The 22,416-nt window shown below is 47.4% G+C and overlaps 1 protein-coding gene across 1 annotated transcript in view; it reads right to left on the bottom strand.

Annotated features, from left to right (window-relative positions):
• Positions 1-22,416, bottom strand: part of LOC141155530 (estrogen-related receptor gamma-like) — a 69,180-nt gene that overhangs the window by 8,881 nt on the left and 37,883 nt on the right. The window contains exons 5-8 of the mRNA XM_073642396.1: positions 21,797-21,913; positions 10,262-10,381; positions 10,014-10,175; positions 6,464-6,733 (exon numbers count right to left, since the gene is read on the bottom strand). Of these exons, the coding sequence (XP_073498497.1) occupies positions 6,464-6,733; positions 10,014-10,175; positions 10,262-10,381; positions 21,797-21,913 (669 nt within the window). The remainder of the gene's footprint in view (positions 1-6,463; positions 6,734-10,013; positions 10,176-10,261; positions 10,382-21,796; positions 21,914-22,416) is intronic.

The following is a 22,416-nucleotide window of genomic DNA, read 5'->3' as shown; positions in this document are numbered from 1 at the left end:
CAGGTTTTAGATGGCTTTGCATGTCATGGTTACTGTTTTGAACTGAAGTCTCTGGCTAATGGGGAGCCAGTGAAAGGATCATAGATTGCAATCTTATAGATTGCTGGGGCCAGTCCGCAGTAAAAAAGCAGCCATAAAGTGTCCAGGAACGTTCCCACACACTTTTCTTAGCCAGGGCTGCTTCTCGGTGGGGTTTTACGGGCCCATCAGAGAATCCTCGGGTGGGCTCTGGCTTCTCCATCAGGAAAGTTCATGATAGCGCAAATTTTGCAGCTGCTATGGGGGCTCTTGAGTGGGGAGAAAGGTGGGCCCTCAAAATCAAATCCTCTCGTGGGCCCAATGTTTTTCACGGACACTGCTTCTCGGTGACAGTTGTATTTCACCACAGCCATATTCTTTAGCTCAGTGAAAGGACTGGCATAGAGGGAAACCGTATCTACTCCGGCTGTCATTTCTCCATCACCAGGTTCCGCCCATTGTCACACACGACCATGCCTGGCTGTATGTTCAGCGGTGAGAGCCACAGATCAGGCTGCTGTGTTACAGCTTTCAACAACTCTGCACCAGTGTTGTTGAAAAATATTTTTCAAGCTGTTGTTATAAAGTATTCTAATTTACTGAGATAATGACTTCTGTGTTTTCATTGGCTGTAAGCCATAATCATCAACATTAACAGAAATAAACACTTGAAATAGATCACTCTGTTTGTAATGACTCTATATAATATATGAGTTTCACTTTTTGTATTGAAGAACTGAAATAAATTAACTTTTTGATGATATTCTAATTTTGTGAGATGCACCTGTATATATGTTGTGGAATACCTATACTAACAGGACGTTCAATGGACCCTCTTGCACTATATGCACTGCAGTCTGCCACATACACTGCCTGCCTAACTCCTGCTATCACCACTGAATATATGCAGCTGGATTAGTCCTCAGAAGGACTGCTAGTTCAGTTGAATATACTGTATATATATGTTGTGGAATACCTATACTAAGTATGAAGAAGCAAATCTCTCCCTGACGCAGCAGCATCTCTCCCTACACTGCCTGATTCCGGGGTAGACTGTGACGAGCATAGCGGCGCCCGGTTTTATATAGACCTGATGACGCTGTGCCGCCAGCCAATCATTGTAATGCCCACAACCAACATGGCTACGGCATTACAGTGCGTGGCAGGCAATCCCTGCATGTTCATTGGCTCTCTAAAGAGTGCCAAACATGCAGGGAGAGGAGTTCCCGCCCTAGAAACCCGGAAATACTCGCCGAGCTCGTCGAGCACAGTGATGCTTGGCCGAGTACCAAGCAGTGGCGAGCATGTTCGCTCATCACTACTAGTAAACTGTTATTTCAGGTCTTGAGGCCTGTGGTTGGCCAGGAATTGTGGTCTGAGCATGGACCACATATTACAGAAGTACAAATCAAGCCACAGGACGGTTTCACATGTCCGACATTTACTGTCCAAGTACGGACCACTATGTCCAGACCGGCCATGGGTCTCCTGACACAAACTCAACAGACTCATACACATGTATGAGGCTTTTGTGTCAGGAGTCTGAGAAAAAAAGGACAGCACTAGAATGTGATACACGGATGTGTGAATGTAGCCTTAGGCAGAGTGAAAAGCCCCTGTGTTTTACATGGTTGCCCTCATTACTATGAAAGCTATAGTGAAGCAACAGGGGAGACATGGTCAACCACCCCCTCAACTGGGATTTTCACAACCGGCACCATAGCAATGAGTTTATCACCAGAGCATCTTTCTTTGAGAAACATAAAAGTGGGGCCTTCCATACCAGTATTTTCTCTATAACAACATAAGCAAAGTGATTTATATTATATTATAGAGATATTAGAAACTTCCTAGCACCAACCTTATGACCCTTCCTGACGAGGCTTTAAAGCTTCAGCGTCGTAGGATAAATGACGTTTACATTGACCCATCCCCCACATTTAATTTCCTATTACGTTTCCATTATTATTTACTTAATCTTTTACACCCACTTTTCTAGTAATAAGTAGGAGGGGACGGCTGATGTAAAGAGCAACCTATTAGGAATTCACTGATCAATATGGCTGATGGATTATTTCATTATGAGATGATCGGTCTTGTGATTGTACATGCAGTAATCACTCCTGCGGTAAGACACAATTACAGCAGCAAGCCAGATGGCCACAAACCGCTCCCCAATTTTTTCGATATATCTTTTTTTTTTTACCCTATATGAACATTACACATGATATGTTTAAACCTGGTAAGACATTGTTAATATGGACAATGTACGTAGTTATATAAACTCCCCCAGTGACAAGGATTGACAAAAATTTGGGCTGCCAGCCAAATTTTTAGGTGATATTATCTTGAAATGTCAGTATATAATGCATAGAGAATATAGGTTGCCACTGTAGTTCCAGGCATTGGCCAAAAAATGTGTAATGCTTCATTTACCCTGTGGAGGCACTGCAATAAAATGTCACACCTACTGCCTGACAGATAATAACTAGGAATGACCAGACCCGTGGATGTTCGGGTTCGTCCGGTTCGACTGAACTTTAGTCCAAAGTTTGGTTTCGCTACCAGAACTCTACCCACACTGGAACCAGAACCCAAACCCCATACAAGTCAATGGGAACCTGAACTTTGGTGCTGTAAAATTGTCGTAGTAAGGGTTAGGGGGCTGCCAGAGGTCTCTGTCTCTCTTAGGCCACGGCCCCACTATCAGTATTTGGTCAGTATTTGGTCAGTATTTTTTTCAGAAGTGGGAGCCAAAACCAGGAGTTGGTGATAAATGCAGAATTGGTGACTTGTTTCTATTATATCTTTTCTCTGATTGTTCCTCACCTGGTTTTGGCTCCTACTCCTGAGAAAATATACTGACCGAATACTGACCAAATACTAATAGTGGGGCCGTAGCCTTACTCCGACTCTCGGAACTCCGACTCCCGGAACTCCGACTCCCGGAACTCCGACTCCCGGAACTCCGACTCCCGGAACTCCGAACACTAAAACGGACTTCCAGGAGAAGTCTGTGTTCGGAGTTCAGCACTGGACACTAGGCGTGCTAGACGAACTCTGAACTTTACAATTTGGGTTCGCTCATCTCTGATTATAACTGATTCCAGTTGATGGGTGGTCCACCACCTCTGATTATAACTGATTCCATTGGTGGGTAGTCCGACTGCTGGTACCGCCACCAATCCCACAAATGGAATGGGGTGGAGGTCAAGCATGCGCACCTCCGCTCCATTCATTCATTCTCTATCAGTCTGCAGGACATGACTGTGTACAGCACCTTGGCTATCTCTGGCAGTTCCATAGACAATAAATGGAGTGGAGGTGTGCATGGTTAACCTCCGCTGCATTGAGACATGGGCAGTAGACAGCCCCGTTCAAGCTATCAATAGGGGTTGAGCATGCGCACCTTTGCTCCACTTATTGGCTATGGCTTCTGCTGTTGATAGCCAAGCACTTTACACAGCCATCTCCGGAAGACTAATCGAGAATAAATAGAGCTGAGGCGTGTATGCTTGACCTCCACAACGCTCGTTTCTTGGGTTCACTGATGAAGGAAAAGTTTTTTTCCGTAACATGTAGGATGCTGATTTGCTCCAAACACTTTTACAAGTGACGTCACTGTGATGTAACAGGACTCGAGATTGAGGCAGTGTCTAGAGTGTGCCACCGGCCGGGACGTGCCACACTCCTCATCTTCCTAACAAGCATATACCTAATGGGAGTTACCTCCCTCCACTCCCAGGATCTTATGGATATCTAGGACCTGATTCATACCAAGCCGGAGTTCCAGTGACTTTCTTAATATTTCCAGGTACGAAAACCTTCAGTAGATCGGTACTTGGTTTTGTTTATACATCTATCCCATATGCGCCGATAGTTATAAAAAATTTTAAGATATTAAAAACAAGTGAAAAGTGTTGAGGAGGATATACACTCCACATAAATTGATAGTAAACACAATTCAACCCAAACATGTGGTCCATTATGTTAGGTAAGGGTTAATGTAATGGGGCACTTAGGCGCTGGTGAGCAGGGCATCTATACAGACAGAATCCATTCTATATCCAGCTCAGATCATTACAGCTACAAACTGAAATCCAAAGTTACAGAAAGAGTCCGTGGCCAAATAAAGCAACTGACACAAATCTAAATTAAGCAAATCCATTTACTGCATGGATCGCTCCAGGCTTCAAAGCATTTGCTTACTCCGCGAGGAGCGAGCTCCCCACCCTTACTGCCCTCTTTTGTTCCGATCCATCCCAAACACAAAACACCTCGGGACATTATTGATTGGCCATGCCAGACTCCAAGAGGCGGCCATCGATAACGCAGCGCTTGTCTATTTGTAAGAGCCTGTGACAGCTGTCAGTGGAATCATCTCATGGCTCGGGTCTCGCAGATCAGGGACGGATTTTATGGGAATAGTAGGAAAAGTCTCAGAATGAATGAGAAGGCCGTAGCAGCGGGAAGATAATCTGATGAACCAACCATGGCTGATGATGAGAATAAAACTGATCAAATTGTAAAAATCCATTTGTTTTGCACCATTTTGTAGGCAATCACAGCCCAGACCAGCTATAAAGAGCTGCACCAGAGGAAATATCCACCGTGTGGACATGCCTCTTGATTTCCCCGGCAAGGACAGCTCAACTCTATGACCATCTTACCATCAGGAATCTGTCTCAGAAACTGGGTTCGTCCCATGTTGACAATCCCTTTAAACAAAACACTCAAGCTATGGTGGAATAAGGAGAAGTGCCCACTCTGTGGTGGCTAGTATTGGACATATACGTTCAGAAAGTAGCCATTGTCTAGATAGATGCTGTCTCTTCTGTCCACCATTGAACCCGTTGAAGAAAATAAACAATAAGGACACACTTTTGGCCTAGTCTGGTGAATTATGGCTTTTCTCAATTCCCGTACCTTCCGATCATCTAAAGGGCCTCCTGACAACCCCTCCTCTACCCGATGGTAGATGTTGGGGACAATAAGGATTGTGTTATTGGATTTCAGCAGCCAGACTCTCTTCTTCTCAGAGAGATCAGCCAACACCAGAGGTGTCTGGAAGTGGCCTCTCTTCCTGCTGAGAACACATGCACATCAGCCGAGATGCATAAAGAAAAAGTGTGAAAAGTCTTCAATAAAAATTAATTCTCACTTTATTTGTGCAAAATATTAAAATATATAAAGGTCCATGATAGTGGAGATGCAATCTCGACGCGTTTCTGGCTTACGCCCTTAGTCAGTACGCGAGAAACGCGTCGAGATTGCATCTCCGCTATCATAGACCTTTATATATTTTACTATTTCATATTTTGCACAAATTTAGTGAGAATTAATTTTTATTGAAGACTTTTCCCACTTTTTCTTTATGTATACTGGCCGAGAGTCACGGCATTGTGGGTCTGAGCCCAAAAGATATGAGCAGCAGGACGGATTAAATGCATGGTGAGGGATATATTGTGTTTTTTGTAAAGAATTATCAGCCGAGATGATTGTGCATGCATATGGAGGTGTTGGGAGAGATATAACATGTATGGCCAGGCTAGGGTACTGCGCCTTTGCAAGGATGTGCTTAGTTGTGCTTTTATAGAGATGAAAGGACTCAACAGCAAAAATGAGAATGGGGTTCACTTCTAGACCTGGTTATCAGCACCATACTCCTCACCACCTTGGACTGGAGGACTAGGCGCTTGTTCATGATCTTTGGGAATTGTCACACCCTTGTTTTCGTAGGATCTATGGAGAGGAGATCCCTGCACATGTTCTCACCAACCATTAAAATGATGGCTGCAGCCAATATAGAGTGGGCGCTTCGTCTGTATAGTAGCCCCATATCGGGCCGCAGGGCCAGCTTCTATGGTGCCATGGTTTGATGGCTGCTGAATGAGTGTCCTGTATGGGTGCCGTTTTCTCTGGAAAGGAGCACTGGGTGTTACTTTGTCACATCTTATTGTTAAAATTACCGAATTTCCCAAGTACACACTGCACATTCATGCCAAGTGTTATTGGTAGAGATTTTTCATAGGTCACGCACATGGGCCCATATGGTCTCTGCAGCCTGTTCAGATAAACAGGGGTTTGGACACAATGTGGCCTGTCATAGATGACTGGATTATTTGTGACACTGTTTAGATATGAAAATTGTAGGGCATAACGGTGCACCAAGCTCTTGGTCACGCAGAGGGTGCACCAAAGCACCCTCATTTGTATATGAAATAAAAGTCAATTTGCCTGCAACTACAGGTATGATTTTTATAGGAACTAAGTTCCCTTTATAAATGTTTAAGTAGCTGAATTTGCATTTTTTGGGGGTGACAGACTCCCTTCGGCTCTGACATTGTGACAGTGCTTCCCAGTGAGTCCTATGCTTACATTTTCCTAAACAACCCCTTCACCATCTTGACTCATATATCAGCCCAGACAGATGGATGATGGATACCTGAGTTAGCGAGAGCCATGGCCTTCAGGGTGACAAATTCTTCCTTGTCCAGCTTTGTTTTTCGATATTTCCTAACCAGCTGAAGCAGAACCGAATGGAGATTTAGAAGTCCAGAACTGCGGCATTGTTCCCTGCCCAACAAGAAGTTCTCTGCCACTGCCAGCTCGTCGTTCATCGGTAGTGATCGATAGACGATGCCCAGGACCAGGACTTCCATCCAGGCGCTCTGCAGAAGTGCCATCTGGTCCACCAAAGAGAGGACTGAGAAGCCTAAGGGGGAGATTAGGCACTGTGTTAATTGTATAGGATCAGGGAGAGGGTATAGTTGGGTATACACGACTACATGATTTGTAAGGAAAATTTTGGCATAGAAAAGCTGCCACTACAGGTGTCTAGGAGCCTCATTCTACCATCTCCCCATTGAAAGCACATGCATGCTCAGCAGAACATGTACTGTATGTATAAGTATGGGGGTTTAGGCAGTGATAGCAGTCAGCCAAGGAAGAGTTTGGCTGACAGCTATCCAAGGTATACTGAACACTGATGATGTAGTAGGGAAAGTCACATGCAGAGTCATAGCTTGCAAGGGTTCAACTGATCGCTGGTGGTCCATCCAGTGGGAGCATCACCGATCCTGAGAAAGGAGCTCTGAAATGCCCAAGTGCAAAGGAGCAAGCAGTGACCGTACATGTGTGCCGACACTCTATTAATTGTATATCGATTAGCGGAAGATGGCCGAATACAGCGCTTGGCTAGCTCCAGCAGTCCCCTAGACAATGAATGGAGTGTGAGTGTGAGCGGCCAACGCTATATTCCAAGAGGTTTTTCCGAGACCCCTTCTCACAGTGGGACAACTTGTATATGTTTCTGGGTCCAAATGCCAAATCTGAATCAGTGCCCTCCATTTACCACATGCCAGTTATAATTCGGCTTATTTATTTTATTGACGGCCTTCATCTCGATCTATAGCCATGGCGACTTGATGGATGAACGCTCTGTAGGAAAATCGATCTTGTGCAAGCCTAGATAGGTCCACCAGGGTCTTCTCCGCCGTTATCTTGATTGTATCAAGCCATCAGGTTGCTGGTCTTCTTCTTCACCTTGTTCTTTCTATTCTTCCGACCATGATGTCCTTCTCCAGTGATTGCTCTCTTCGTATGGTGTGTCCAAAGTAGGCAAGTCATAGCTTGGTGATCCTTGCTTTGAGTGACATATCTGGCTTGATTTGTTCCAAAATTGATTTGTTTGTTCTTCTTGCCCTCCATGGTATTGATAGCATCCTTCTGCATCACCACATTTTTAAAGGTGTTGATTCTTCTTCTGTCTTTTTTCTTTATCGTCGAGGTTTCATATTCATATGTTACTACAGAAAAGACCCGACTATGTACGAGTTGTGTCTTCGTCGTCAGTGAAATGTTCCTCGATTTGAAGACCTCGTCCAGTGACTTCATTGTTGATTTCCCTATAGCTATTCTCCTATTGACTTCCGGTGTCATCGCTGCAAACTTGAGTGATCATTGATCCTAGTAGGTTGAAGTCCTTTACAACTTCCAGTTTGTCGTTGTCCATCTGAAATGTGTCCCGGCTATACCTGGCAGTAGTCAATATCTTCACTCTGTTATTATATGGCCATTGTAGTGACTGTTACCTCTGCAACCCCGTGTGACATTGTCATAGATGTGAATTTTATGGGATATTTGCAACATAAGGAAGGTGAGTGTATAGCAAGAGGTTATAAGGAGGTGTAAGATGTGAGGTGACTTCAGTGGGGTTAAGGGATGGCGTATTTACGGTAACAATATGTATATTTCTATGGCGGGTTCTATCTCTGACGGGCAGCCGATTCCACCTTCCCCAGTAACCTTCACTGCGATCTGGGTGTGTTTTGTGTTGAATATCAGCAGGAACCTCCTGCCCTGTCACGCTCTCCCGTTCCTTTCAATTAGCTCCTCTTTGTGGTGTCAGCCTCCATTACCTGTCTTTTTCACACTATGGCAATACAATTGTTTCTTTATATATTGAGTGCTCCGTTTAATTGGGAAATATTGGAGATTGCTATCACCAGAGGAGGGGGCTCTGCTGTGTCACAATTGGAGAAGGGACCCTGAATACCATTAATTTGGAGATGATAATCTGTGTCCTTCTTGCAGCCACTCAATAGATGCCGGGGTTGATAGCACAGAACCCAACTTGGAGGGGAGTCAGAGGCTGCCACGAAATGTCTTGGTTATCAGATGCTTTTTAAGGCAAAGCATTGTGGATCCAGCCGGGCAAATTATCTGCATCACATTTTATAGTTTTACTTGCAAAACTGAAATTTTTACTGAAAAATGATGGTTCACTGCCGCTCGTGATGTCTTGTAAAGCGAAGATCCATATAAGGTATTTAATGAGGAATTGCATTATTATTATTATTATTATTAATTCTCCTTTATTAAAGACTTTAAAGCTTATTGAAAGGATCTTGCAAATTTTACTCTAAAAAAGGCACAAAAAAAAGCAAAAGGGGAAAAAAAATAAGCATATTTGAATTTACGCTAAATTGATGTATTTGGTGCAAAATCCATCAGCGGGGAAATGGATATATAACAATGGATATTTAACTGCACTCGAAAAATTATTAAACAGACGTTGCAATTTGGATAATCAAAACCACTCCCAAGATGCTGCATAATAAAAAAACAGAGTAAAACAAATAAAGTTAAATTAAAAAGGCACAAGTTAAATAATGAGCAAATAAAAGTTTCTATTAGCAGCATTTTTACTCTAGGAAAAAGGCGCAAAAGCATGATATTTAGTTTTCTTTAGCTTTATTTTTGGGGGGGCTTGTAAGAAACAGCATGGATTATATGCTTTCTTTTTACAAGATTTTTGTTTTTAAATTTAGATATCTTTTACATGTGTTTTTTTTTCATACGTGCTTTAATAAGGAAGGGGAATGTGTGACACAGATGCCACACTTACATCTGTTTGTAGCACATTTAATGATTTCCTATTGACTTTCTTGACTTTTCGCTGCTGCATTCTTTGCAAAAAATGCTGGAAAACACCAGAGAAAAAATGGAAAAATAACTGGTGAATTTTTGTTCTAAAAACACTGGGGCCCAGATTCGTTAAAGTGATTACATCAGAATTAAATCTCTTTAAAAAGTCTAAAAATTTTTACACAATGTGGAGTTGTGCAAAAATTTTGCAACTTTTGACGTTTTCACGCCAGTTTCGACTAGCTCTGCCAAATTGGGTGTAGACGGGCACGATGAAGGCTTATTAATAATATTTTTCATCTGTTGTTACAGAATGGTGTCTACATAGTAGCAAGTAGCTGTGGTTATCTCAATGCCATATATTTTCCATACAAGCAAATATGTGTCGTACTTCACTCCTTTCTGTGCCCTTTAAATGTCACTTTAGGTGGGAAGATGCAAGGACACCTAAAATAATGTATTTTGACAGTCCTGTTGGTGTCCCACAGAGGGTCATGACAGTCGCATTATGATGATACTGGCACATTGGGAGTCTTTGAATTACAATAGGTAACCGAACACTGTACCTGGGACATGTTTGGCCCATCCGATGGTGACCAGCAGCTCTCGGTTGATGAGCTCACACAAGGTGGTCAAGGTGCGCAGATCACCATCTTGAAGGTCAAGATCAGGGCTCGCAAATATCTCCCCAGGCTCCACCAAGACCAAATGAGACACTACTTTGTTTGCTGTGAGGAGAGAAAGAGGAGAATTTAGATTAAGCATATTGTGTCCCTGTCCCATCTGATATCATAATGTTTGCTGTAAAACCTACTTGTCTTCTTTCCTTGGAATGGATGGTGAGCGGTGAGGTAAGAGCAAGGATCTGGAGTCTCCACCTCCACTGGCCGTCTGTACTTCTGTCTACCACCTCGGACACGATCCAGCCTCACTCCTAAAACCGGAGTTTCATATATGTAACCAAAGACAGATTCATGTATCTGAGCTACAGTATATGTGTCATTTAAAAAAAACCTATTTCTCTTAAATAAAAAGTCCTTTCTTACATTTGCTAAAATTTTGTATTCAACCGCTATATTGCTGGGCTTTCAAACAGCACATTGGCATTGAGCAGAACTCATACTGTATGTTTGCCTTATATATAAGGTTTGAAGGTTTAGCGACAATCACTGTGAAAGTGAACCAATGATTTATGCTGTGGATATTCTAACCAGATTTCTCAGGTACAAAATATGCAGCGTACAGTAGCAGCAAAGTGGGTGAAATTTTACAAAATCTCATCCACATGATGCATTCAAAAAAAGCTTTAAAATTCCGAGAGTACAAATTTTCAGCACATTTTTTACCATTTTACAATACACAAGGTGAAATATGCTGCAAATTTGCAGCATAACCACAAGTGGCACATGCACATTTTGCAGCATAACCACAAGTGGCACTTGCACATTTTGTAGCATAACCACAAGTGACACATGCATATTTTGCAGCATAACTACAAGTGACACATGCACATTTTGCAGCAGAACCACAAGTGGCACATGAACATTTTGCAGCGTAACCACAAGTGGCACATGCACATTTTGCTGCATAACCACAAGTGGCACATGCACATTTTGCAGCAGAACCACAAGTGGCACGTGCACATTTTGCAGCGTAACCACAAGTGGCACATGCACATTTTGCTGCATAACCACAAGTGGCACATGCACATTTTGCAGCAGAACCACAAGTGGCACATGCACATTTTGCAGCGTAACCACAAGTGACACATGTGTGGCACCCCAGGGGTCTGGTTTTCCACAGTAATGTAATGTTATGTCTGAGAGCAGGTGGGAGGTCCTTTGGTCAGGGATCCTGTGCATGCCACACCTCCTGCCCAGTCTTGGGAGGGGAAGAACTTCCCCTGTATAAACCCTGGGCTGAGGCAGGGTTAGTCAGTCAAGGAGAGTAGAGACAAGAAACAGCAGAAGCAATACTACTACGAGTCAGGGGCTGGCAGCTGCAGAGCTCGCCCTGACTGAGAAGCTTTCTTACCGGACCCGGCGTCCGAGGCTGTGGGGACTAACTCTTACCCAGCAGCAGAAGCCGACCGGCAGGGGATTTCAGGTCCTCAGGCCCAGAAACCCGAAGGCACGGTCACACGCGTGGGACCAGCACCGCCATCGTGGAGCGGAAGCCATTAGAAGGCCCCGAGTCACCGGCCATACAGGTGAGCACCACACGGTACACTCAGGGACGTGGGCTACTTATATCCGCTTCTAGCAAGGTAGCCAGAAGAGTACAGTCAGTTTGGGAGGCCTACAACTCCGCCTGGCCAGGGGAGATCCCATCTGCTCAAGGACTGACCAGGCCCCGTTCACTAGCAAGTACTCCGGGAGGGTCTATCGTTGTTACCAGTAAAGACCCTGAATTACACCGCACCGTCTCTGAGTGGTTCCTGCTACCCCCATCATCCACATCTGCTGCCCTGAGGCCATACCCCTCCCGTTGGGGGTTATACCATCTACGCTGCACCATCCATCCACCGGCCTCAGCGGACTGTCCTGCAGCGGCAGCTCCATAGCTGCATTCAACGGGTGGCGTAGTCGTCCTACATCTAACGCTGTTACATCGCCGCTCAGTTTGACTCCCTGGGCACGGACCGGGTCACCGCCACGAGACTACAACCCTCAAGAGATCCGGCTCCGGGTAAGCTCCCGCGTGCGCAACGCAGCGCGACACAGGCCCAGGGGCGCGTCAACTTTGGCGTAGTCGGCAGGATTTCGTGCCCGCAACCACCGGGTACTGCGTGCCTGAAAAAGAGACTTTTAAAACTTACCATCCGTGAAGTTTTCCCGCCATCGGTGAAGATTCCCGCCATCCGGCGCCATTTTCAGCCTTCTTCCCGCCATCTGTGAAGATTCCCGCCATCCGGCGCCATCTTCAGCCTTCTTCCCGCCATCCGTGGAGTTTTCCCGCCGTTGGACGCCATCTTGAGGACGCCGCGCGGGAAGAAGAGGGGCGTGGACTCCGAAAGCGCGCGAGAACTGAAGCCCCGCCTCACGTCCGGACGTTGCGTAAGGTCCTGGAAGGAGCCCAGCAGACGCCGACGTCACCGGAGCGCGACGGAAGGTCCTCAACCCTGACGATCTACTGCGGAGCCGCGGCCTACGGAACAGGATCATCGCAAGGTAGGCCACGGTCCACTAGGGGGGAGGAAGATGTCGGATGCGGAGGAGAGCTTCACTGCCTCAACCCCCGCCAGCGCCACCGCTGCTGCAGTTATGCCCTTCACCATGCCCTATATCCCGGGAGCAGCTTGGCTACCCCAGTACTCAGGGGAGTCACATACCCTGCATGACTTTAGAGAAAAGCTGGATAGCCTCTTCCAGGTGTACCCCCTCACAGAAGAGCAAAAAGTGAGCATCCTGGTGGCCCAACTAACCGGGGCAGCCAAAAGGGAAGTAAAATCCTGGCCACCTGGGAGGAAGACTGTCGCAGGGATACTAACCCGGCTGAAGGACACCTTTGATACCCGCATCTCAGCCGAGATTAAGCTTAGATTCTACGGGTGCAAGCAGCGAGCGCATGAGAGTATAAGGGACTATGCACTAAACCTACAAGAGGCCCTGAGGGCCATTAAACAGACCGACCCTGATGGAGTGGGAAACGAGGACAGGCTGTTGACCGAACAATTTATAGAGGGACTATATTGTAATGCCCACCGAACCCAGTTGCGGGCGATGGCCTTACAGGATCCCCATCTGGCCTTTGCACAGTTCAAGGACAGAGCCATCCGGGTGCTCCGAGAACCGGCACCGGGTGGCGTTGTGACCCACAGGCGCCCAGCTATCACTTACCACCAGGAGGCGGCGCCCTTGTCGGCAGGGCCTGTGGGAGCTGATGCGCAGGCTTTGGACAATGACCCGGCTCCAGACCTACACCATCAGGTCCAAGAGCTAGCTAAGAGCGTTGCTGCGCTAACCCGAACTGTGCAGTCTTTACAGGTTTCCACCCCAGGGAAGATCCAGCTGGCATCCGGACCGGAGGACATCCCGTGGCGTCGACCAAGGAGGACCCCACCGGCCAGAGGAAGACCCAGTGACCGATACAGCGAGGACGGACGACCCATCTGCCGCCGCTGCAATCAACCTGGACATATGGCAAGGTACTGTTCTTTAAACGGGCACAACCTGGGGTAGAGGGCCAACCCCCAGGAAAAAGATCACCAGGCCCATCGAACTGGCGCGACAGATATGTGGGAGGACGTCCAGTCTTGCCTGTGGTACTGGATGGCATTCCCATGAGTGCCCTACTGGACACCGGGTCACAGGTCACCACCATCCCGTACGTGCTCTTTAAGCAGTACTGGAATGACTCGGATATTACCCGCTACCCTGACGACGACTTGAGTATCATCGCCAGCAATGGCCAGCCCGTGCCACAGATCGGATTTAAAGAGGTGACCATCAAAATCGGTAGAGTCGAACTGGCAGCACAGGGACTGATCATTGTAGATATTGACAAACATGAGAGTCACCCAAAAATAACTCTAGGAACTAATGTAATTGAAAATTGTCTTGCAGAGGTGATTTTCCTTTTACAGCAGGTTGCCAAGAACGCCAGCTCCGGCGAGCAGCGGGTGCTCCAGAAAGAGATCCGGGCACTGATGCGACGGCAACAGGTGGAACTCTCCGGCGGTGAGATTGGTAGCGTAAGAATGTGTGACCCTTTTCCTATTGCCATGCCCCCAAAAAGTGAAATGATGATTTGGTGCCGAGCAGCTATTGGTCTGAGAGGTAGAGATTACCAGGCAATGGTAGAACCAGTTTACTCGGACAGTAGGCCCACCATTTTTACAGCACGGGGGGTGGTTGATGTACGCCATGGGAGGGTGCCCGTTCGCATAATAAATATCGGGGAGAGGGAAGTGTACCTGCCCCGGTATGCCACGCTAGCCAAATTATATACCATTAACCAAAATGCTATACAATCTGTGGAACCCTTGCCTCCATCTCACCCGGAGGAAGGTAACGGCTCTAAGAAAACAAAGGAGGACTGGTGTCAGCAACTACATTTGGGTACTGACTCCACTCCCTCACATCAGAAACAGGGAGTCTATCGGGTGGTTCAAGAGTACGAGAGAGTGTTTAGTAAACACCCGTTAGACTTCGGGCGAGTCAAGGGGGTAGAACACTACATCCCCACGGGAGACCATCCTCCCATAAAAGAGAGGTATCGACCCGTACCCCCTGCACACTACCAACACACCAAGGGGATGCTTAGAGACATGAAGGAGGCTGGGGTGATCAGGGATAGCTGTAGCCCCTGGGCAGCTCCACTAGTCTTAGTCAGAAAAAAAGACAACACCATGAGGATGTGTGTAGATTACCGGAAAATCAACCGTATCACACACAAGGATGCGTACCCCTTACCAAGGATAGAGGAGTCATTGGCTGCTTTAAGATCTGCTAACTTCTTCTCTACCTTGGATCTCACTAGCGGGTACTGGCAGGTTCCTGTAGCAGAGGCGGACCGGGAGAAGACCGCATTCACCACCCCGATGGGACTTAGCGAGTTCACCTGCATGCCGTTCGGACTCTGCAACGCACCAGGAACCTTCCAACGACTAATGGAGTGTTGTCTGGGCCACAGAAACTTCGAGACGGTCCTGTTGTACCTGGACGATGTCATCGTATATTCCAAGACGTATGAGGACCACCTGAAACACCTGGCGGAAGTGTTCGAAGCTCTGGCGAGTTACGGCCTAAAGGTGAAACCCTCCAAGTGTCACCTCCTGAAACCAAAGGTGCAGTACCTGGGACACGTGGTGAGCGCTGACGGAGTGGCTCCCGACCCTGATAAGATCACCGCAATTAAGGAATGGCCAAGCCCCTCCAGCGTAAAAGAAGTGCGGCAGTTCCTCGGGTTGGTAGGCTACTACCGAAGGTTTATTCCCGGTTTCACCAAAAAGGCAGCACCTATGCAGGACCTCCTGATAGGCCAGTCCCGGAAGGCCAAGAACCAGAAGCCGCCCTTCAAATGGGAGGAGCTGGAAGAAGAGTCCTTCCGCCAGCTGAAGATGGCCCTCACGGGGGATGAAATCCTGGCGTACCCGGATTATAGCCAGCCCTTTATCCTCTACACCGACGCCAGTAACATCGGGCTAGGAGCCGTACTGTCCCAGATCCAGCAGGGGAAGGAACGAGTAATCGCCTACGCCAGCCGAAAGCTGCGACCCACCGAAAGGAACCCCGAGAATTACAGCTCATTTAAGCTAGAGTTCCTGGCCGTAGTATGGGCAGTCACCGAGCGCTTTAAGCATTACCTCGCTTCTTCCCGGTTCACCGTGTACACGGATAACAACCCGTTGACACACCTGGACACGGCAAGACTCGGTGCCCTGGAGCAGAGGTGGATGGCCCGTCTGTCCAACTACGAGTTCACAATCAAATACCGGGCCGGACGCTCCAATACCAACGCGGACGCCCTGTCCAGGATGCCCAACCTGCCGGACGGAGGAGAAGATCCGGAGGGACTGGAAGAAGTTGAACTCCCTGCGTTCCACCGTCATGGGACTATCCAGTACTCCCATCGGGTAAGGAGTAAGCAAGCTGCTACGTTGAACCCCTTACCCCACTACAACTGGGCGGAAACGCAAGACAGCGACCCTGCCGTCCGACTGGTGAAGGAGATGCTGACTCGGCCGGAGGCTCGCCTTGAACCAGACGCTCCGGAGGAAGCCAAACAACTATGGGCAGAGAAGAGTCGACTGTTCCTTTACAAAGGGAAGTTGTGCCGCAGAATGGTTAACTCCCGGACACATGAATTACTCTGGCAAGTAGTGGTGCCACGAAGAGACGCAGCCGTAGTGATGGAGGCATACCACGACGGAGCTGGACACTTCGGGTGGAAGAAGCTGGAGTTCCTGCTGCGCGAGCGATTCCACTGGGTAGGCATGAGGGGAACCATTGAGAAGTGGTGCAGAGACTGTGGCCCGTGCAACCTAAGAAGGAAGGATCGTGCCAGCCAGAAGACTCCCCTGCAGTCCATCGTCACCCGGCAGCCGTTGGAACTGGTAGCCTTGGATCATGTAAAACTGACCCCAAGCAGAAGTGGCTACGTCTACGCACTAACCATCGTGGATCACTACTCCCGGTTCTTGGTTGTTGTCCCCGTCAAGGACTTAACAGCTCGAACAGCAGCGAGAGCCTTCCAGCAGCATTTCTGCCGTCCACACGGGTACCCGGACCAAGTGTTGACAGACCAGGGACCTGCCTTTGAAGCGGAGGTCTTCCAAGAATTCTGCACTCTGTATGGCTGCCGGAAGATAAGGACGACACCCTATCATCCGCAAACTAATGGACTTTGTGAGAAAATGAACCAGGTGGTAATGGATCTTCTGAAAACGTTGCCCCTGGAAGAACGCAGTCTGTGGCCTGAGAAGCTGCCCGATCTGGTGGACCTATACAACCACATCCCGGTAGGTTCCACCAACTGTACCCCGGCTTACCTAATGAGGGCAAGAACTGGTAAGTTACCTGTTGACCTGGAAATGGGAGTCCTGACACCCGAGGACACTTCACCAGAAGCAGACTGGGACACAGAGAGGCAGCAGCAGTACCGGAGAGTACAGGAGAGCGTGGAGCGAAGTCTCTGTCAGGCTAGGGAAAGACAAGAGAAAACTTACAACCAGTATGCTCCCGCTGTTCCCCTGGTACCCGGAGAGCAGGTCTTGAAGAGGAAGAGACGGCTCCACAAGTTGGACGACCAGTGGGAGAAGGACCCGTACACCGTACTGCCCTCAAGCCACGAGAACCCGAAGGTTTGTACCATCAGTAAAGACGGAGGGGAAACCACAGCCATTGTATCCCGGGACCACCTGAAGAAGTGTCCCGAACAACTGAGGAACCCTGAAGAGGAACAAGAAGACCATCGACCCGTAGAGGAAAGGGAAGATATGGTTAGTACTGTGCTCGGGGACTTCCCTCGGTCTTGGACTCAAGTCAATGGTGCAGTTGTGGTACCCGTACTCACCTTCCTCCAACCAGCATCCCAAGCACCTACGGAGCAACAGGTAGAGCTGGAAGAACAGCCGGTCCAGGAGGCAGAAGACTCCACACAAGCAGAACAGGAGGATCAACCCTCTGCTTATAGTGAGCCTGCCGTACCCCTAGTGAGACAAAGAGCCGGTAGACAGCTGCCCAGTTTACCCTTGACAGCTCCTACACCCTGTAGTTCAGGGCCAGACAGTCAGCTCCGTAGGTCCACTAGGGCCACTAGAGGCCAGTTACCCGCACGCTGGAGGATTTGAAGTGTATAAATTGTTTTATTTATGTTTATCTGTGTATTGTTGCTTGTGTATAATTTTGTGTTTCCAGTTATTTTTAGGAATCCTTGGTGGATTTACCGGGAATCCTTGTACATAGTTGGAGCGTAACCCAGGATGGACTAGAGACTGTTAAGGACTCGGGGTAGGACAGACCCCTACCTGGTTACGTCTCCCTGTTTTGGTGAAATGGACACCTTGCTTTCTTCAAAGACTACACCCGGTTACGGACATGCCGTGACCACCTTTATGTGTTTCTTCTTATTGTACTATTATTGTTGTTATATCTTGTTATGTTTTTTCTAAAATATGTTTAGTCCCGGAGTACTAAATTTCACTAGGGGGGAATGTGGCACCCCAGGGGTCTGGTTTTCCACAGTAATGTAATGTTATGTCTGAGAGCAGGTGGGAGGTCCTTTGGTCAGGGATCCTGTGCATGCCACACCTCCTGCCCAGTCTTGGGAGGGGAAGAACTTCCCCTGTATAAACCCTGGGCTGAGGCAGGGTTAGTCAGTCAAGGAGAGTAGAGACAAGAAACAGCAGAAGCAATACTACTACGAGTCAGGGGCTGGCAGCTGCAGAGCTCGCCCTGACTGAGAAGCTTTCTTACCGGACCCGGCGTCCGAGGCTGTGGGGACTAACTCTTACCCAGCAGCAGAAGCCGACCGGCAGGGGATTTCAGGTCCTCAGGCCCAGAAACCCGAAGGCACGGTCACACGCGTGGGACCAGCACCGCCATCGTGGAGCGGAAGCCATTAGAAGGCCCCGAGTCACCGGCCATACGGGTGAGCACCACACGGTACACTCAGGGACGTGGGCTACTTATATCCGCTTCTAGCAAGGTAGCCAGAAGAGTACAGTCAGTTTGGGAGGCCTACAACTCCGCCTGGCCAGGGGAGATCCGATCTGCTCAAGGACTGACCAGGCCCCGTTCACTAGCAAGTACTCCGGGAGGGTCTATCGTTGTTACCAGTAAAGACCCTGAATTACACCGCACCGTCTCTGAGTGGTTCCTGCTACCCCCATCATCCACATCTGCTGCCCTGAGGCCATACCCCTCCCGTTGGGGGTTATACCATCTACGCTGCACCATCCATCCACCGGCCTCAGCGGACTGTCCTGCAGCGGCAGCTCCATAGCTGCATTCAACGGGTGGCGTAGTCGTCCTACATCTAACGCTGTTACATCGCCGCTCAGTTTGACTCCCTGGGCACGGACCGGGTCACCGCCACGAGACTACAACCCTCAAGAGATCCGGCTCCGGGTAAGCTCCCGCGTGCGCAACGCAGCGCGACACAGGCCCAGGGGCGCGTCACATGCATATTTTGCAGCATAACTACAAGTGACACATGCATATTTTGCAGCAGAACCACAAGTGGCACATGCACATTTTGCAGCAGAACCACAAGTGGCACATGCACATTTTGCAGCGTAACCACAAGTGGCACATGCACATTTTGCTGCATAACCACAAGTGGCACATGCACATTTTGCAGCAGAACCACAAGTGGCACATGTACATTTTGCAGCGTAACCACAAGTGGCACATGCACATTTTGCTGCATAACCACAAGTGGCACATGCACATTTTGCAGCGTAACCACAAGTGGCACATGCACATTTTGCTGCATAACCACAAGTGGCACATGCACATTTTGCAGCAGAACCACAAGTGGCACATGCACATTTTGCAGCGTAACCACAAGTGACACATGCACATTTTGCAGCAGAACCACAAGTGGCACATGCACATTTTGCAGCGTAACCACAAGTGGCACATGCACATTTTGCTGCATAACCACAAGTGGCACATGCACATTTTGCAGCAGAACCACAAGTGGCACGTGCACATTTTGCAGCGTAACCACAAGTGGCACATGCACATTTTGCTGCATAACCACAAGTGGCACATGCACATTTTGCAGCAGAACCACAAGTGGCACATGCACATTTTGCAGCGTAACCACAAGTGGCACATGCACATTTTGCTGCATAACCACAAGTGGCACATGCACATTTTGCAGCAGAACCACAAGTGGCACATGCACATTTTGCAGCAGAACCACAAGTGGCACATGCACATTTTGCAGCGTAACCACAAGTGGCACATGCATATTTTGCAGCATAACTACAAGTGACACATGCATATTTTGCAGCTAACTGGTTGCCACAACCATATTTGCTCCTGGAAAATCCAATGCCAATGCTTCACGACTAGCCTCTCAGGAGTGAGAAATATTACATGGGCAGCTTTCTGTATAACAGTAATGGCTAATCACATGAGAAAAGGGGGGAGCAGTATGCAAAATGCTAATTTTCCTCCACTTGGGATAATGGGGGTTTTGTGGGGTCCTCACTTTTGCAGAACAAAACTTATGACTAATATTATTACCAAATTGTCTTTAAGGGCTAGTCCATTAAGGGGCTTGTCCTATAAACAATATTATCAACATATTTCCACAGAATAAGTAAATGTATGATCGCTGGGGGTCTGACGACCAAGCGTCCCACCATACAAGGTAAATCCAATCAGGTAATCTAATCTATTGGACATAGTCAGACCTGTCTATTGTGCTAAGGAATAATTACTTTCTATGTCACAGGAACACAGCAGCCACACAACTTTCTGTGCATCACCCACTCCAGACACCACTGGAAGGTGCCCATGTGAAACTATAGACTGCCAATACTGCCTACAAAGCATATAGGAGCACAACCCTCTACGGCTCCTCCTGGCAGCTACTGCAGCCACCAAGGAAATTAAGGGAGAGAGTTTCCACTCTTTCCTTGCAGTCACTTAGTGGTACATCCACTGCAGATACCACAAAAAGGTGCCTCTGTCAGACCAAGCGTCGCACCATACAAGGTAAATCTAATCAGGTAATCTAATCTATTGGACATAGTCACACCTGTCTACTGTCCTAAGAAATATTAACTTTCTATATCACAGAAAAACGGCAGCAACACAACCTTCTGGATAACAACATTGGTAATCCTGCCAGTATTCCCACCATCCCACTAAATCAGGTATGAACTATAGGAATAGAGACCATTATCCTTAAACACATACCACTCTCTGAAAAAAAAAAAATACCATTGTTTTCACAGAATCCCCGAGTGCACCCCCACGGACTAGAACACATCTATTGAAAATACATCTAGATCGCTAAGAAGGTAACCACCCTTGACACCTATTAGTATTCCTGGAACTAGCAACAGTATCAGGTAATAACCCCTATCCTCTCTCCCTCTAGATTGATCCTAGCAAGCTTTACATCCACAAAGCAGATAAACCACCATCCCCTGTATATTTTTAAACGCACGACTGTTTTTCCCAATTTTAAGAATTATCATTAAAAATAAAACATAATTTTGTTCACCGATTTGCCTATATTTAATTTTTTCCAGTACCTAAACCAAGACCAGCGGACCAGCGCAGATACTCCATTTCTCATATTCCTAATCCCTGCAGCCTTCTTTGGTTCACTGCCTGTATCAGCTGCAGGTCTAGGCCACAAGTCAGATAGCGCCTTCTAACACTTTCTAATATTATTACCAAATTGCCTTTAAGGGCTAGTCCATTAAGGGGCTTGTCCTATAAACAATATTATCAACATATTTCCACAGAATAAGTAAATGTAAGATCGCTGGGGGTCTGACGACTGGCGCCCTCACCAATCATTAGAACAGGGGTTCCAAAGTCTACTCTGTGAATACAGCAGTACTGAGCATGTGTGACCACTGCTCCATTCACCGCCTATAGGAGCAGAGGTCGCACATGCTCAGTACTCCTCCATTCATACAGAGAACTTTTGGCCTTCCATTCTTCAGATGGGTGAATGTCTCAGTATCCTGACCCCCAGCAATCATACATTTACCTCTCTACATGATGGATAATTATATAATTTGTTTATGGGACATCCTCTTTAAATTAATTTACATAATTTAAGCATTGGATTATTTATACAAGAACAAATTGGGATAGCATAGGCCATTGTCAGAATGAATTGTGATAAATTGTTAAGGTTTTCTTCCATGTACCTTCCTTCATCATTCCAACTTTCAGGCACTTGCGGAAGCGGCAGGCTTGACAAGACTTCCTCCGCCTCTTGGTAATTTCACAGTCATTCACCACAGGACAGCTATATTCAATGTTACCTGTGGAAAAGACAAGTACGATACTGAGGACACATAGAAAATCCCTAAATCACACTAATTAAAAGGAGGGTTATCCAAAAATTGAATAATGGATCTGCTTTCTGTTCTAGGGACATTGTCACTTCTGGGCTGTGGTCTGGCAATCAAGCACTTAGGGGGGGTTGATTCGTGAAAGAAATGTATGGCATATCCGAGAGATCTCCCATATATGTCCCATAGATGTGCATCCCACTTCTAGGACCTGCACCTATCTCCAGAACTATGGTCCCTCAATCCTCCAAGATTGGAGGTGGAGACACATGCACCAGTAAATGCGCTTGGCTGTAGTTGGAACACCGGTAGTAATGAATGGAAAGAAGTAATGCATGTGCCGCAACCTCTCCTCTCACTGTTGGTGGGACGACAGCCGGAACTGGGGGAATCAGGGAATATATAGCATATCCCATGGGTATGCTAGAAATTATTCTTGTGAGATAAACCTTTGAGTTACGCTTCAATTCCAG

The sequence above is a fragment of the Phyllobates terribilis genome, unplaced genomic scaffold, assembly GCF_046119375.1.
Source record: "Phyllobates terribilis strain yellow unplaced genomic scaffold, ASM4611937v1 Scaffold_7__3_contigs__length_470593459, whole genome shotgun sequence".
NCBI classification, from domain to species: Eukaryota; Metazoa; Chordata; class Amphibia; order Anura; family Dendrobatidae; genus Phyllobates; species Phyllobates terribilis.
The sequence above is the reverse complement of the archived record's forward strand: the minus strand, read 5'-3'. Positions and strand labels throughout refer to the sequence as shown.